A 15979-nucleotide genomic window follows, 5' to 3' on the forward strand; every position below is an offset into this window, starting at 1 on the left:
TTTTAAGTTTTAAAAGTGTTGTCAGGGCTGGTGGTGGATGAAATGCCCACCTAAGTTGAGCTTGGTATGGAGGGCTTCCCTGGTGGCTCAGTTGGTAAAGAATCTGCCTGCAATGCAGGATTTCCCAACTTCCCTGAGTTGGGAAGATCCCCTGGAGGAGGGCATGGCAGCCCACTCCAGGTTCTCCAACCCACTGGAGAATCCCCCTAGACAGAGGAGCCTGGAGCCTGGGGGACTCCTGTCCATGGGGTTGCAAAGAGTCGGACAGGACTGAGTGACTTTCACTCACCACTTTTTGAGGTTCTTGTTAAAGCTATATATTGACTTAGATGCTAAGATGTCGGGGTATCTCTTCTTGTGTAAAGCCCCTCAGGGCTTCACAGAACAGAACAATTCATAGTGACGCAGCAGATGGTGAGGGGATTTGTTTTCCTTTCGAAAAGTCTTCCCCCCACACTTCCACTTGCTGTCTGACACTTTGTGATAAACAACTGTCTAACGTTGAGTGTGAGCTATGGTCATTGCCCTGAAAAATGGTCTGTTTTAAGAAGAGTAATATGTCAAGAATAAAACTATCTAGCTTCTTTCATTCAGATATAAATTACAAGGAACTGTATTATGCTCTGTGTGTTCTGAGATTATCTGCTCAACACCTTTGTGTGAACCTGGAATGTAGACCTAGCAAGGAATGAACATAATTATGAGGTAGTGAGTATAAAGTTGAGATTAGTCTTGACATATATATGTGTACAATTGTATTTGTGCATGTTAGAGGTGTTGGTGTGTTAGCATTGATGAGTTGTTACAAATGTATTCCCCATTTTAAACATTTGATTTTAATAATTTTTTTTCTCATCCTAAAAAGTTTTGGCCTGCTTTAATTTTCCAGCAGTATGTCTGGCACCAGATTTAAGTTAATGCATTCTAAAAAGCAAGCTGTCCCATTGATATGATTGGGTTTTGAAAATTTTCTGTCAGTGAAAACGAGCCTTTGGCTTTTGCCCTATTTGCCTTTCAAAGAGGATAAAAGACACAGATTACTTTTGTAACATAATCCCTCTCTCTTCCGTACACACCACAGGAAGAATATAGTTTCTGGTGAAGTTTTGAGTATCCATTAATTACAGTATGTACCTTACTCTTCCTTCTGGTTTTAAATATGTAAATCATGTAGTCAGTTGTTGGTGTTTTCTGTTTTTTTTTTTAAGTAAGTCTGTCCTAATTAAAATAATAAATCTTAAACTTATATATATCTTTTCATCTTTTCTGGGCAGAGAGGCAGATGAAGGCTGTAAAAAACCTTTAGAAAGATTGCTGAACATCTGGCAAGAAAGAAGTGTGTATGGCGGCGAGTTCATCCAGCAGCTGAAGCTGTCTATGGAGGACTCCAAGAGCCCTCCCCCCAAAGGTAGAGACATCACCACATGCTTACAGCTCTTGGTCTTTGCCTACTTTCGAATCAGATATGAAAAGCTGCAGTGGGGGTTGCTGTGAACCACCAGCGATTGTATGATTCTTCAGAGAGAGATGATCATAAATGATGGTGAGAATTTATGTAGTGCTTGCAGCGTGTAAGCCTGATTCTAGTATTCATGCTGTTCATCATCTCGTACCCTGCCTTTTGCTCTGTATTCTCCTTGGTTCGCTCCTGCCTTTCTGAGACTTTCCTTGCACAAGGGAAAGAAACAACACACTTGTTTAGAGTTGTAGGGAACTAGGAAGTACCCTGGGTAAGATTTTGTCCTATCTTTGCCGTTAACTACTATAGGCTCTTGAATAAGTTCTTTAGCCCTTTTGGAACTTGGTTTCATTAAATATTCATGTGGTTTGGGGCGGTACTTTTGATGGGTGTCAGCTGTCATCAAAAATTGGTTTTGGTCTTTACTGAACCAAGAATATCCTCAGGTAATGTGTTCATGCATGTATGTGAATTTTGCTAAGTCCTTAAAAGCTATGTTGTTTTTTCCTTTGAAGAGGAATAAGACCAAACATTATTTGGTTCTTTGGCTTCTGGTTAGTTGTGATTGAATTCTGGTTGGCATAGCTCTCATGTGACTGCATATATACGCATTACCTGGAGGATTAAGTCTGAGTCCTGACATGGTGTTCTCTTTACAATGTGAACCAGTCTCCTTTTCCAGATTCTTCTCCCATTTCTTCACATGTACCATATTTGGCCATTCCTAACAACTTCCCTTCTGAATGCTCTGTGGCTCCCCTTCCTTTGCATCTGCCGTTACCTCTGCCTAAAATGTCTTTCTGCCCCTTGTATGTGGTGAACCTACTCTTCAAGATTGCTACTCTCATTCTGACATCTTTGCCAGCTTGTCTGGGCACATGTAGCCAATTCCCTCCTTGTTCCTCTAGTATTTTGTACATGTGTCTGCAATAGAATTTAACCTTGATTAGGAGAAGGCAATGACAACCCACTCCAGTGTTCTTGCCTGGAGAATCCCAGGACAGGGTAGCCTGGTGGGCTGCTGTCTATGGGGTCGCACAGAGTTGGACACGACTGAAGTGACTTAGCAGCAGCAGCATACATGATGATATTCATTCAGCAACTCTTTATTGTATAGCTTTCATGATCCCTTCCAGATCTGAGTTTATATGTGTTTTAAGGTAGGGTAACTTTCCTGTGAAGCTAGAGGTTAGAGGCTTGCTAAGAATGGCATAAGTGCTTTCAGGCTGCAGATCATTGTTGTTTTACCTGGAGTTGACAGAGGGCGATTTTGGGGCCGCTCTGAAGAGCACGATGTTTCCTACTTCAGATTCTGGCCATGTTTGCGTCGTGTCCTTTGGAGGTGTTCTGCACAGCGTTGGGGAATTAGCTGGCATTCTTTTCTCTCCTCTGACTTTAAGTTCATTGGTAAACAGTGCTGATTTCTTAAAAACACCTTTGGGCAAGTAGGAGAGCTCTGAAAGATGATGTTTGAAGCCAAGTGTTGAATTTCAATTCAGCAAACATTTGCCAGACATATGCTATGAGTAAACAGCTCTGCTAGACAGTATAGGAAAGAGCAGAGAGGAGTGAGAAATAGTTCTGCACTCAGGGAGCAGTCAGACTAATTGGGGGATTTGTGGTAGCAGTAGATTTGAAAATAGCTCCATTAGGTTTCTGGGTTTTTTTTTTTTTTTGGAGTGTCTAGACATTAACAATAGAGGCAATATTCCTTTACTGTGGCGGATGATGCTGATCCAAAGATAATTTCTCTTTTTCTAGTTTGTAAAGATGAGAACACGTATCAAAAGGTTCCAACGTGTGTATTCGTCTCAGCTAACTCACTGTCTTCTTCAGACTTCAATTACCAGAATATTTTACACAGTCCTTTCAGAATGTTGATGAGTTTTTCCAGAAGCTTATTTCCAAATTTAAATAGTCCATTTATATTGCAGTGTTAATTCATGAGTAATTCTTTGTCTGCAGACAGCTTTATATAAGAGTTTACCCTTGGAATAAAAATTTTCCTATGGAACTTTGGCAGTTGTAATCTTTTAGAATGTGTGAGTTTAGGAATTTTTAGAACTGGACCTTTTTTGAGTTTATATACCTGTGATAGCTTATGATGAGCAATGTCGGATTTGTGATCTCCAAAGAAGATTTAGCTACGGGACCAGGGACCGGTCTTGAAAACTCAAGCTTTTGTGTAGCGGAGTTTTATTAAAGTAAGACAAGGGACAGAGAAAGCTTCTGACAGAGACATCAGAAGAGGGATGGAGAATGCCCCCCTTGTTAGTGTTAGCAAGGGAGTTACGTACTTTTTAATTATTACAATACATCAAAAGAATGTCTCAAGTTGGTGAAAATTTTATCAGACCCACTCCTGCAATTTACATTTTAGGATAACAGGATTAGCCAGAAGGTTTTTAGGAAGGAGAACTGCCCTCAAGCAGGATACATTGTTGTTATGTAATCCTTAGTAGAGTTTAAACTGAGTTGTTTGTTGTGTAATCATCAGTTCCGGGCTTAAAGAAAAAAACTCTGTGACTAAGACTAATGAATGTAGAGAAAAAAAATGTTTGTCCTCTCCTCCTTGAGAATTCCAGACCCCTATCTCCTCCTCGAGAACCCCAGACCCCTCTCTCCTCAGGGATGCCTGGACTTCTTATCAACCTGCCTAGGAATTGACTCTCTAACCTGTCTCTCAGGTACAGGACCCAGAGATTCTAAAGTTGTCTCTCTGTTCTTGGGAATACTCAGGCCGTTGCTTGTCTGGGTGGAACGTCATCATTTACTTGAGTCCCGCATAAATCACACAGTTCCCTATGGGTGTGGACTTTGGAAGGGAAAGGGAAGTACAAAAGGTGTAGCATTTATTCAACTCCTGTCTCTGCTGGCTTCTTTTCCTGTTAATTTATGTTAGGTACTGAAGGACTGTATGTATTAAGTACAGTATTAATACTTAATCTACAGTATTGACTCGAAAGGATAGAGTAATTTTGTCCAAGTAGATACAATTGATAAGTAAGTTTATATAACCCCAGGTCTGTATAACTTAAAAGCGTATTTTCTTCACACCATAACTTTTCCTTGCAAGCACATGGATTCAGTAGACTTGAATTAGGGTATGAATTCATGAGTAGGTCACTCAGCTTCCCTGGACCTTTAGTGTAGTTAGTTTAGCTCTTCAGGGCAAGCGTTTGAAAGCAAACTTCCAGAGTATGAAACCTAGCTCTGTCGCTTGCAAGTTGTGTGACCTTGGGCATGGCATTTGACCTCTCTGAGCCCCAGGTTCCTCACTGTACAGTATGGCTATTAATAGTAATACCTCATAGGCTTGTGTGAGGATTACTTGAGATCATGTAGATATGAAGTTATTGTGATTACATGGCTTCTTTTTGGCACCCCCTCCCAGTTCTAATATCTAATATTCTGAGTTTCTAAATACAAGCCAATAGCAAAAGTAGGAAGAATCTTGTTAGTATTTTAAGTTGGAAAGCATGGTGGTTCAGAGCACACACCCCAGGCCTAGCTTCCTGGGTTCAGGGCTGGACCTGGCGGTTCAGTCCAGTGAGATGAGACGGGTCGGGTGCTCCCAGAACCATGCCTCGGGTGTCAGTCCTCGGTTTGCTTCACATCTTTTTCTCCGCACAAGTAGAAGTTAATGTGTTTTTAAAAGAAAAGTCTCTTATTTTGCAGGGAGGGAACAAAGAATGAGGGAGCTATTAGAAATAGTATTTCCTCTTTTCTCATTACAAAAGTGATATAAAATCTGTGGGTTTTTTTTTTCTTTTCTTTTTTTTTTAATCTTAGAAATTTTTAGTAGATCTTTAGAAGGTCCAGGTTTTTGGGTAGATGATTGCATTTTCTACTGTAATTGGGGATCCTTCGGGCTAACTTTTTGCCTTAGAATTAGTTTTACTGTCGGAAAAACTAGTCCATAGGCAGGTCTGTGCATACTGTAAACCCTTCGGTCATCAGAGCATTTGATGATTAGCTGAGTGCAAGGTCCCCTGGAGACACGGGAATGAGTTGGAGGACAGAACAGAAGGTGTGCGAGATGAGGACAGAAGGAACTGTGCCCCTGAGATGTTTGCCCTGCCTATGAACAGAGTGAGTGAGGGTGTGAAAAGGGGATGAGTGGAACTGCTGTGGTCAGAGCTGAATGGATAGCGGAAGGTGCCTGGTCTGAAATCCACTCAGGAAAGGGCCTGGCATATGCCTGGGTCGTTTTAATGGTTGTGTGACTCAATTGAGGATTCTGGGCATCCTCACTGCTAACTCTGCACATGAGCAGAGGAGAGTCCGGTTCATGTAAAGGACAGTGGGGATGGTCATTTGTGGCATAGCACCAGGGTTTTCCAAGCACTGTGCTTCCTCTTCCCTCAGGAGGTTTCAGGCTCAGGTGTGTTGACACTTTCCTGAGCATCATAGGGCTGTAAAGGAATAAGGTACTGAAGGTTTCTATCAGAGAGGGAAGGCCCGTACCTGCCAACGGCCATGCAAAGTAGCAGGGCCAACTGCTTTCAAAGAGAAGCCCATGGGGTTAGAGGGAGACGGTGACGGTTGAAAGGGAGTGCTGAGAGTGATGCTGCCATTACCACTCATTACCAAGTAGACTGAACCTCGGTGGCCTTTCCAGGGTTTTGAATAGAGGCCTGATGGGGCCAGAGCTCAGCTTTAGTGAGAGACAGAGTATAGTCCATGCCGGAGAAGGAGTGATTGGAAGAGGCAGGATGGGACAGCGGTCTGGATGAGGCATGAGAAAGGACAGGTGGCTGATAAGAGGCTTTGGGAAGAAGCAGAAAGCAGGCATATGGAAGAATTCCTCACAGGTGTGGAATCTGTTTCAAGTTGGGACTTGGGGAGAGATTCTGCCGTTCTCCAAGGCATGGTACTTGGAAGATGGAGCCAGTGGAAGTGTTCATAATGGAACTAGATAGCTCAGGAAAGGTGGAGCCCTGTGGGGGAAATGATAAATAATTTATTTCCAGTAGGTCCTCTAAGTGGAGACAGGAGAGAACGGGAAACATAGGATGATGATGGTTACTTCCTGTTACACCCTCTTCCATCAGGATGTGAAGGATGGAAACAGCCCTAAAATTGTCATCAGTTTGATTTCAGTTTTGCGTTGCTGTGAGTGAGTGACAGCAAGAACTCCCGCTTAGGAGGCGAAAAGCTTTTGCTGTAGGACCCAGACTTACTAAACAAGCTCTCTGGCTTTAGAGAAACCTCAGCTGATGGGCCTTGACATTCTTATGAAAAATGAGGTGGGGAGCAGTGGGGAAAGCAAAGACATAGGTATGTGTAGGGCTTCCACTCTCTGAATTCAGTGGTTCTGAGTGACCTGAGATGTTCAGTGATACGTGGTTTTTATATGTAATAATTTCTGTATGAGAGTTGGAAAATTGAAGGACTCAAGTTTTATACGTTTTTCTACCTTCTTTAGTGTCTTTAACAGTTGTTTTTTCAGCATTCTCTTCTAGGTGTTTGGAAGTGAACAGAACAATACTATAAATTCTTTTTTGCTCCTGTGCTTATATTCTTGTGGCTACTAATCAAACATAGCCACTTTGACGCTCTAGTGACTGAATGTCGACAGGGTCATACCACACGCTACACACTACTTAGGCAGCCACTGTGTGCAAAGGTATTTCATATGCAAATTATAGCCTTACAGCTTTTCTGTTTGAAAAATACAGCCATCCTTGCTTTGCATAGTGCAGGACTGTAAAAATGACTGGTCAAGCTGAATACCATCAAAGTGATCTTAATAATCAATGTGGAAAATTACAATTGTTCTGTGACTTTTAAAATTTTTTTGTCAAAGAAAGAAAAACTCACTGTTGATCTCAATTGTATAAGAAAACAAAAAAGTGAAGATTTATTTAGCATTTTTAACGTAAGTTAGTAACATGAGTTGCAATGTTTATTTCTCTGTAACAGACTTATCAAGAGTGATTTGAACAAAGCTCGTTGCATCTTTCCCGTCTTTGTCATACTCCTTTCTAACTTTGGATCCGTTTTCCAATGTTTTTTCCTTTGTGCTGTCAGTGTTGTGAAGTATCTCTTAAGCGTTCCTCTAAAGTGAATTTTGTCAACATTACTTCCTCCAGGACATTGTCATTCTTTTCATCACAACCACTTTCTTTATTTATGTTGATTAGCTGGCCTTCACTGAGTTCCCTCTGGCTATGAATCCGGAGTCTCTTGAAGAACATGACAAGGGTCTGCATCCCTACAGCCAGCTGTCTCTTGTGCAGCCCCATTTATGTTTTGTGTGAATTTCATTTCCAGCATTAATTTTAGTTTTAGTTTCTTTGTTGCTCTTTCATCTTTATCAGTCAGTTCCCTGTTTTGATTATTTATTTTTATAAAATGTCATGTGGATTTTGACACTGGGAGACTAACAACACGACTAAACACTTTGTTGCCTGTGTGTGAACTGAATAACAGTGACCAATTACTGACCTTGAAAGAAGTGAATGCGGTCACTAATCATGATGCCCTTCTGTTATTTACGTAGTGATTTGTGGACCCAAGTTAGCAGCGAGGTTTGTTGTTGATGCACTCTGGGTAAATACGCCATGACAACTGAAATTTAAAGTGTGTTGTTGGGGGAATGGTGTCATTTAACCAAACCGTGGTAATAAATCTGTGCATAATAGAATAGCACGAAGACAGGACTGCCCGTCATACAAATGCTGCTGTTTCTCTTCTTTAGTAGAGGAAACAAAGCATTAAGAAAAAAGAATGAAACCCATGATACTGACTTGGCTTTCACGTCAAACACAGTTTGCTCAGTTAATATGTAAGGTAGAGAACAGAAGCTACATCCTGGGTTCTAGAAGAGAATGTTGAATTAAGCGGGAAGTATCCGTGTCCCATTTATAACTCACAGAATTCTTAGGCAGGCGCATGGCGCCTCTCCCTTGACAAGAGGAGAGGATAGTTGTGTGGCACTAAGTAAGTTTTAGTTGTGTTCAGTGGAAAGACACAGATGTTGAAATCATACCATTACATGAATTATTTAGCCTCTCTGGGTCTTCATTTTTTCACCTGTAAAATGGAGACACACCATGGCTTAGAACTGTTGAAAGGATCAAATGTAAAGAAACTATTGGGATGCCTGGCGCATGTTAGGCATCCAGTGGTTTCTTTACTTTCCAAACTTGAATTTCTCATTCAGCTTTATGTCCCTCAGTTGTTTGGCGTTTGTTTTGTATTGTCCAATTTAATGCAAAAGGAATGATTTTGGAATTAATACATCCATCATAAAAATTTAAGAGCACATGATACAGATAATTAAAAAATGTAATCCGTTAGCCTCAAAAGTGGTTAATTTTAAAATGTTGACTTAGGTCATTTCTCTTAGTAGTATCATCATGCTCAGCAATGGTTATTTTAAATTTTAGTGTAAAACTAGGTTTGTTTTGTTCTTAAAGGGATGATTTAAAGGGTATTTGTTTTTAGAGCTTTTGACACAGTCTTATCGATGGGTCTCTCTCAACTACTTATTTTCTGAAATGATCCCAGAAAGTGTAAAGTCTCATTGTACGCACGTTGGCTTGCTTCATTATATTTTCTCATGAGGTTTGTTACCTTATTACTGTCCCTGTTAACTTCTTGTTTTCTTCTAAAGATAATGAGGTTTTTTAGTGAAATAGTTGGGTAAGTTTCACTTTTAGATGCTTTTTTCCGGTGGTGTTTTTCCAGTGAGTCAATCTGAGATGACCAACTGAGGCCATTTTGACTCTTCTCAATAATGTACGGAGTGACCACCACTGGAAAATAAGTGGCAATTAGGGTTAATGTTAAGCCGTCTCTGGAAAGGTACACCCTTCTACCGTTTTTTACCTGTGACCCATTGTGCTTAGCATTTGACCTGCCTCTTGAGGCTGCAGTGACCCACGTGTGTCACTTTTTTCTTTCCTCTAGCAACAGAGGAGAAGAAATCTCTGAAGCGAACTTTTCAGCAAATACAAGAGGAGGAGGATGACGACTATCCTGGAAGCTACTCTCCCCAAGATCCTTCTGCAGGACCCCTCTTGGTATGTCTTGACCCCCCCAGAGCATAGGGCCGAGTGGCTTGAAGTGACCCCTAGTTGAAGGTTCTGGCCACAAGGTGGAGCTAGTGATCAAGAGTATGGAATCACCAGAGGGCAGCTCTTGGCACTGGGCGCAGGATCCACGTCGTGAAGCAGGCTTGATTTTGTCTTTGCATGCCTCCACTCCGGGATGGATTTGTGTTTTACAGAGTAACTGGATTTGGCGTTTTTTCACTCCTATAAATTTAAAATATTCTTTAAAAGTAGTTTATGTAAAGCAGTAGATATTACAAAGACATTCACAAGTCCTCTACCACGGCTTGTCTTATAAGTAAACAGCGTGTTAGTACCTAAGGATAGTCTGTCTAGCAACAGCAAATTTGCCACACTATAGCCTATTTAAATATTAGACCAGGTGCTAGCATTGACTGAATTTTTAGCCATATATTTGCATTGTTTGACCCCCTTGTGTAGTTCATGAACTCTGTATGGTTGGTTCGTTTTAGCTGTTTGTTTATTTATGTATTCATTTAAAGTCAAAGAAAGTGAGTCTCAAGGAGACAAGTAACTTACTCGGTGTTTCGATTGAATCTGGGCCTGGCTGACTTTGAAGACCATGCACATCTCACTGAGTTGCACTGCCTCTCCTGCCTAATGCAGCTTTATTTTATTGCACGTGGGTGTGTGTAAGGCCAGTGTAAATAGAAAGCATGTCTGATGTGTGTTATGTTAAGATGTCAGATTAGCCTGGGAGTTACATGAAAACAGTGTTAGGCCATGTATCTTTGCATTTTAAAACTTTCAAGAGAACAGCCCAAATGACCAACTTTCAGGATAACCTGACTGCCATCTCCATGGTACTCTGGGGGTCATTGTGAACTAGCTAACCTGTCAGTGTTGTATGTTTCCCTGACAATTAAAAAACCCTTTTTTGCTATACACAGAATATGCATTCTTGGTTTGTTTTTTTTGTTTGTTTTTGTTTTCTTCCCTCTTTGTTTATAATTAATGAGCTTGCACATTTAATTTTGGTAGTGGCTGCTGAAATCAAAAACGTCATCTTTGTGACATTCTTTTTGTAGAGCAAGTCCAGGAAAGAATTGAAGTAGGTAGTGTCCTTTCATTTAAACAGCCAACACACAGGTTGCTAGAGCATTTCATACATGTTCCTTTACTCTAAACTGGAGGCCGTTCTATACTAGATATCATGCATCCTTTGAAACTAAGCAGTGTAAACCAGACTGCATTTTCTTAAGTTTCCAAAAACATACTCTTTAAAAAAAATTCTTTTTCACAGTTATGTAGAATTTCATTTGTGTTCTGCCTCATACTTAGAAATACAGTGTGCATTCTCTTAGAATCCGTATCACTGATTCAGTATACACTCTGGGGTAAGGACAGTGGTTCTTTTTTAAATGTCAGGGATGATCATTTATAGAATTCGCCTTCACCTTGTTGAACTCCAGCTAAGTTTCTCTAAACCCCACATCCCCACATATCTTCATGGATGGTGTTATCTTTGTTTTCCTTGTACAGACTGAGGAGCTGATCAAAGCTTTGCAGGACCTAGAAAATGCTGCATCAGGGGATGCTACTGTCCGACAGAAAATTGCTTCTTTACCCCAGGAAGTGCAAGATGTTTCTCTTTTGGAAAAAATAACAGGTGAGAAGTTAGAGGTCGGGTGAAGGATGAGGGAGGGGAAACATATCTCCAGTGCATCAGACCCCAGGACATGCCAACGTCTGCAGATAGAGACCTTCCACCTGGGGCTGGGTGCTCTATTGTCTTGAGATTTGCAAACATAACTCACAGACTGAACAGAGGAGCTGCTGGCATAGTCTGAGCTTGAATACTCGAGGAGTTATTGCAGAAATGCAGCGTGCCTCAGCCTGTGGTACTCAGTTTAAGTAAGGTCTTTTGAAACCAGGGTACAAACTGTGTGTGCAGGAGGGCAAAGGAGGGGGAAGCATTAAACTCAAGACCCCCTTAACAAAAAAGAGATGTATGGCTCAGTGTCATGATTTTTACACTGTACCCTGCCACGCCCCCTTGAGGTTCTTCCGTGCCGGGAACCCCAGGTTTATATGGTTAATCATATCACCTTGGCCTTGTGATGATCACCCCCAATTAAACAGGGAGGGGCGGTTGACATTCTTCCCGCTCTATGCGTGGTCAGTCGAGAGGAAGGAGTGCCCGTGAACTCCACACCCCGCCCCGCCCCCGCCCCCGCCCCCACCTCCATTTAGGAAGCAAGCTGTGAGGAGATGTGAGGGAAGGCAGTGCTACTCAGACAGAGGGGCCGGGAAGCCCTTCAGGCAGGAGTGGGATAGCTGGAGAACACAGCCTGGCCTCTTGGCTCGCTCTCTGCTCCCCCCACCCCAGCAATCAAACCCCCTGGATCGAACAACCTGTTGAGCGTACAGGCTGTTGATCTTTCCCCCTTTTCCCAACCTTTAGCCCCCTCCTGGCCTCGTGTTCTGTTACTCGGCTTCGGATCTTTATAATCACCCTTCACACACACCCTCAGTGCCTTTTGCTCTTTTCCCCCTTCACCCTATAGTCTCCTGGAAAAACCCAACTTTTTGAATCACAGTCTGCAAAACTGAAAACACGTTAACATAAAATTAGCAGCATGTGTAATTGCATTTGTCTGTTTTCACTGACTTGAAGGACTTCAGTTTCAGTTCAGTTCAGTCGCTCAGTCGTGTCCAACTCTTTGCTATCCCATGAATTGCAGCACGCCAGGCCTCCCTGTCCATCACCAACTCCCAGAGTTCACTCAAACTCACATCCATCGAGTCAGTGATGCCATCCAGCCATCTCATCCTCTGTCGTCCCCTTCTCCTCCTGCCTCCAATCCCTCCCAGCATCAGAGTCTTTTCCAATGAGTCAGCTATTCGCATGAGGTGGCCAAAGTACTGGAGTTTCAGCTTTAGCATCATTCCTTCCAAAGAACACCCAGGACTGATCTTTAGAATGGACTGGTTGGCTCTCCTTTCAGTTCAAGGGACTCAAGAGTCTTCTCCAACACCACAGTTCAAAAGTATCAGTTCTTCGGCGCTCAGCTTTCTTCACAGTCCAACTCTCACATCCATACGTGACTACTGGAAAGGACTTACATGGCTTTTAAAAAGTATTTATTTATTTTGATTTTTAATTATGGTGAAATACACCTAACAAAACTTGCCATCTTAACCATTCTGAAGTGTGCCATTCAGAAGAGCCGAGTACATTCACGTTGTACAGCCAATTTCTGGAACTCATTCCATCTTGCAGAACTGAAACTGTCTATCATTAAAGTAACAATTCACTGTCCCCATCCACCCCCCAGCTCCTGGCGGCCGCCACTCACAATTGTATGTGGCTGGACAAAACAAATGATAAACATTGGCTAACTTTTCTTCCTATCTCTGTGGATGAGCATGCTGTTTTCTAAAGCAGCCCATTAGCCTAGTAAGCCTGTTTCTTCTTATCCACCCAAGGGCACGTTCCAACAATTTTCCCCTTTTCTCCTGCATCTCTAGTCCCTCCCCCGCCCCCACCCCACTGGGTCATTCTCCATAGCATAAAAATACATATTTTTTTCCCATGTGGAAAATTTTTTTTTCTTGGCCTGGTACATTCCTCTGGCTATTCTCTGCTTTCTCTGTTGTGTAGCTGAACATTCTAAATAGATGGCATATACTCATCTGTCTCTATTCTCCCCGCTCCCCCTTTTGGTTTCACTTCACTGACCGCTCTTATCAGTGTTGGCTGATGACTTCCATGTTGCTAAATTCAGTGGTGAACGTTTTCTGCCCATTCTTTTGTGTGTGTGGTGCAGAGTATAAAAAGAGACAAAGTTTCTGACATAGACATCAGAAGGGGGATGGAGAGTGCCCCCCTCGCTAGTCTTATCAAGGCCTTATATATTTTTGCCCCTTCTTAATTTGGCCCAGTTGATCATTTCTTCTTCCTAAAAATACTTTCTCACTTGGTGTGGTAGGCAGAATAATGGTCTTCCCCAAATGTCCATGTTCTAATCCTTAGAGCCTGCAAATATATTGTCTTACATAGAAAAAGGGACTTTGTGGATGTGGTTGAGTAAAGAATCTTGCGGCGGGGAGGTTATTCTCCTGGGTTAGTCAAGTGGGCCGGGTCTTTAGAGGAGCAAGGAGAGCAGGAGTAAGAGATGTGACTGGGGAAGCAGAAGTTGGAGGGATGCATTTTGAAGATAGAGGAAAGGGCCATGATGATAAATGTCAAGATAGTATGTTTGTGTTGTTCTAAGCCACCAGGTTTCTGATGCTGTGTTACTGGCGGCAGGAGGAAGCTGGGACGGCGTATGTTCTGGCCTTCCTCTCTAATCTCATGTCTTTTCAGGCTCCTTTGTTGATTTCTTCCCTTCTTCTCTTAATTTTGAGTAATTAGCTCTCTTCCCTAGTTAGTTTCACTGACATTTCCTTTCATCCTGTTTGATGACTTTAAATAACAATTTTTGTGCTAATGATCCCCTAGTTTACATCTCTAGGGTTGACCTCTTCCTTGAACTTGAGACCCATACATCCAGCCTCTTGCTCTGAGTGTTACTGAGTTGGATATCCTGAAAGACATTTCAGACTTGACCTGTCCCAAACCAGACTCCTCCTCTTCCCTCCAAATTTGTCTCATGGTCTTCCCTATCTCAGTAGATGACCCTCTCATCATTCCTGTTGATCTGAACTACTGCTTGAACCTGACACCTGTTACCACCTCCGCTGCTGCCACCTAGTGGGAGTCTCCACCATCTTCACTCGAATTATCCCAGTAGCTTCCTGTCTGCTCTCCCTGCTGCCTCTCGTCCCCCAGCCATCCGTCTGTCTTCAACATAGTAACCAGAGTGATCCACTAAAATAGAAGTTGGATCATGCCCCACTCTGCTCAGAACACTCTAGTCATGTTGGCTTCTTGCCAAGCACTCTCCAAGGGCCCTTGTACTTGACTGTTTCTTCTGCCTGGAATGATCTTCCCCAGATGGTCACATGGCTTGTTCTCTCACCACCTCCTTCCAAATGCTTTGCCTTTTTGTTCTCTAGAGTTATCTTCAGCTGGTAAATAAGTAAAATATAGTGTATTATTTATTTCTCTTCCTCCCTGAGAATGTAAACTTGAAGGCAGAAAGTTTTGGTCTTTTGTGTTACTAGAACAGCGTTGGACACACAGTAGGAGTCCACATATATGTCAGGCTGCTTGGAAGGGTTGGGGTATAAAAGTCTGATTGGAGTGAGTTTAGTGACCTGGTAGGAGAGAGGGTGGGGACCACGAGGAGAGACAGCTCTGTCGAGTAGCTCCACTGTAAGAGGAGCAGGCATGTGGCACGGTAGCTCGGGAGTGACCCACGGTCAGAAGGTAGAGCAGTGTGTGTGTGTGCTAGTGGGAATGCTTCCGGAGGGAGAGACGGCTGGGGACACACAGGTGACAGTCCCAGACACTTGGGTCTTGGAGGAAGTAGATGGGGTGCCCATGCGTGAGTGACTGAAAGAGGCACACAGCGCTTGTCTGTGGACTTGCGAGGGCAGAGCATTTGAGGGTAGCCACTGGTGAGTTCCCCAAAGTGAGCATCTCACTGCTACATTTCAACTGCATTTTTTTCTTTGGCTCATAAAACTATCACAGGTTCTTTTTCTGGGTTGTAATTATTTGTGTGAATGAATTATTTCCCTTGTACAACTTCATGGAGTGTGAGAATTGATTTTTTTTTTTTATCTCAAAAAGTAGTGTTTTACTTGTCATTTTCTGCCGCAGGCCCTGAAACATTTTAATGAAATTAATCATTACAAAAATAGTTCAGCAGTGATAAAGGTAACCAACCTAACGACCCCAGCAGCTTGTTCGTAGACTGTGCCACCGGTCTAGAAGAGTAAGTTTTGCTGTCCTCTTTACTCTCAGTGACTGAAACTGTCTCTCTCCTTCGTTTTCTCTTTGGCTCACTCCTCCTCCACCAAGAACATCCTGTTGTTTCCTTGTCCCCGAGGAGCCTAGAAGTACCTGATCTTTGGCATCAGGCCTAATTTGGAATCCCTCAACAGTTCACCTTCCAGTATTCATATTGAGGCAGCATCTAATAGTCAGGCACTGTTTGCCAGAGAAACTCTGTGGGGAATTCTTAAATCTGGGTTACCTATGATTGTGCTGAACTCTCTCACCTTGACCGCCTGTATTCAGAGGAAGCAACAAATCTGTTCACTGACACTCACTTTCAGTTTATCCCATGGAACTACTGGCATCTCTAGTGCTTTGTTTCAAAGCACCGAACTCTCTTGATCCTTTAAAGCCTTTTTAGCTATGACAAACCTAGACAGCATATTAAAAAGCAGAGACATCACTTTGCCAAGTCCGTATAGTCAAAGCTATGGTTTTTTAGTTGTCGTGTACTAATGTGAGAGTTGGGCCATAAAGAAGGCTAAGTGCCAAAGAATTGATGCTTTTGAATTGTGGTATTGGAGAAGACTCTTGAGAGTCCCTTTTACAGCA

The 15979-nt window shown here is 42.5% G+C and overlaps 1 protein-coding gene across 1 annotated transcript in view; it reads left to right on the forward strand.

Annotated features, from left to right (window-relative positions):
* The window catches only part of RPRD1B (regulation of nuclear pre-mRNA domain containing 1B), a 58320-nt gene that overhangs the window by 13276 nt on the left and 29065 nt on the right, over nt 1–15979 (forward strand). The window contains exons 3-5 of the mRNA XM_052650474.1: nt 1275–1408; nt 9377–9489; nt 11023–11149. Of these exons, the coding sequence (XP_052506434.1) occupies nt 1275–1408; nt 9377–9489; nt 11023–11149 (374 nt within the window). The remainder of the gene's footprint in view (nt 1–1274; nt 1409–9376; nt 9490–11022; nt 11150–15979) is intronic.

Source organism: Budorcas taxicolor, chromosome 13, assembly GCF_023091745.1.
Source record: "Budorcas taxicolor isolate Tak-1 chromosome 13, Takin1.1, whole genome shotgun sequence".
Lineage (NCBI taxonomy): Eukaryota > Metazoa > Chordata > Mammalia > Artiodactyla > Bovidae > Budorcas > Budorcas taxicolor.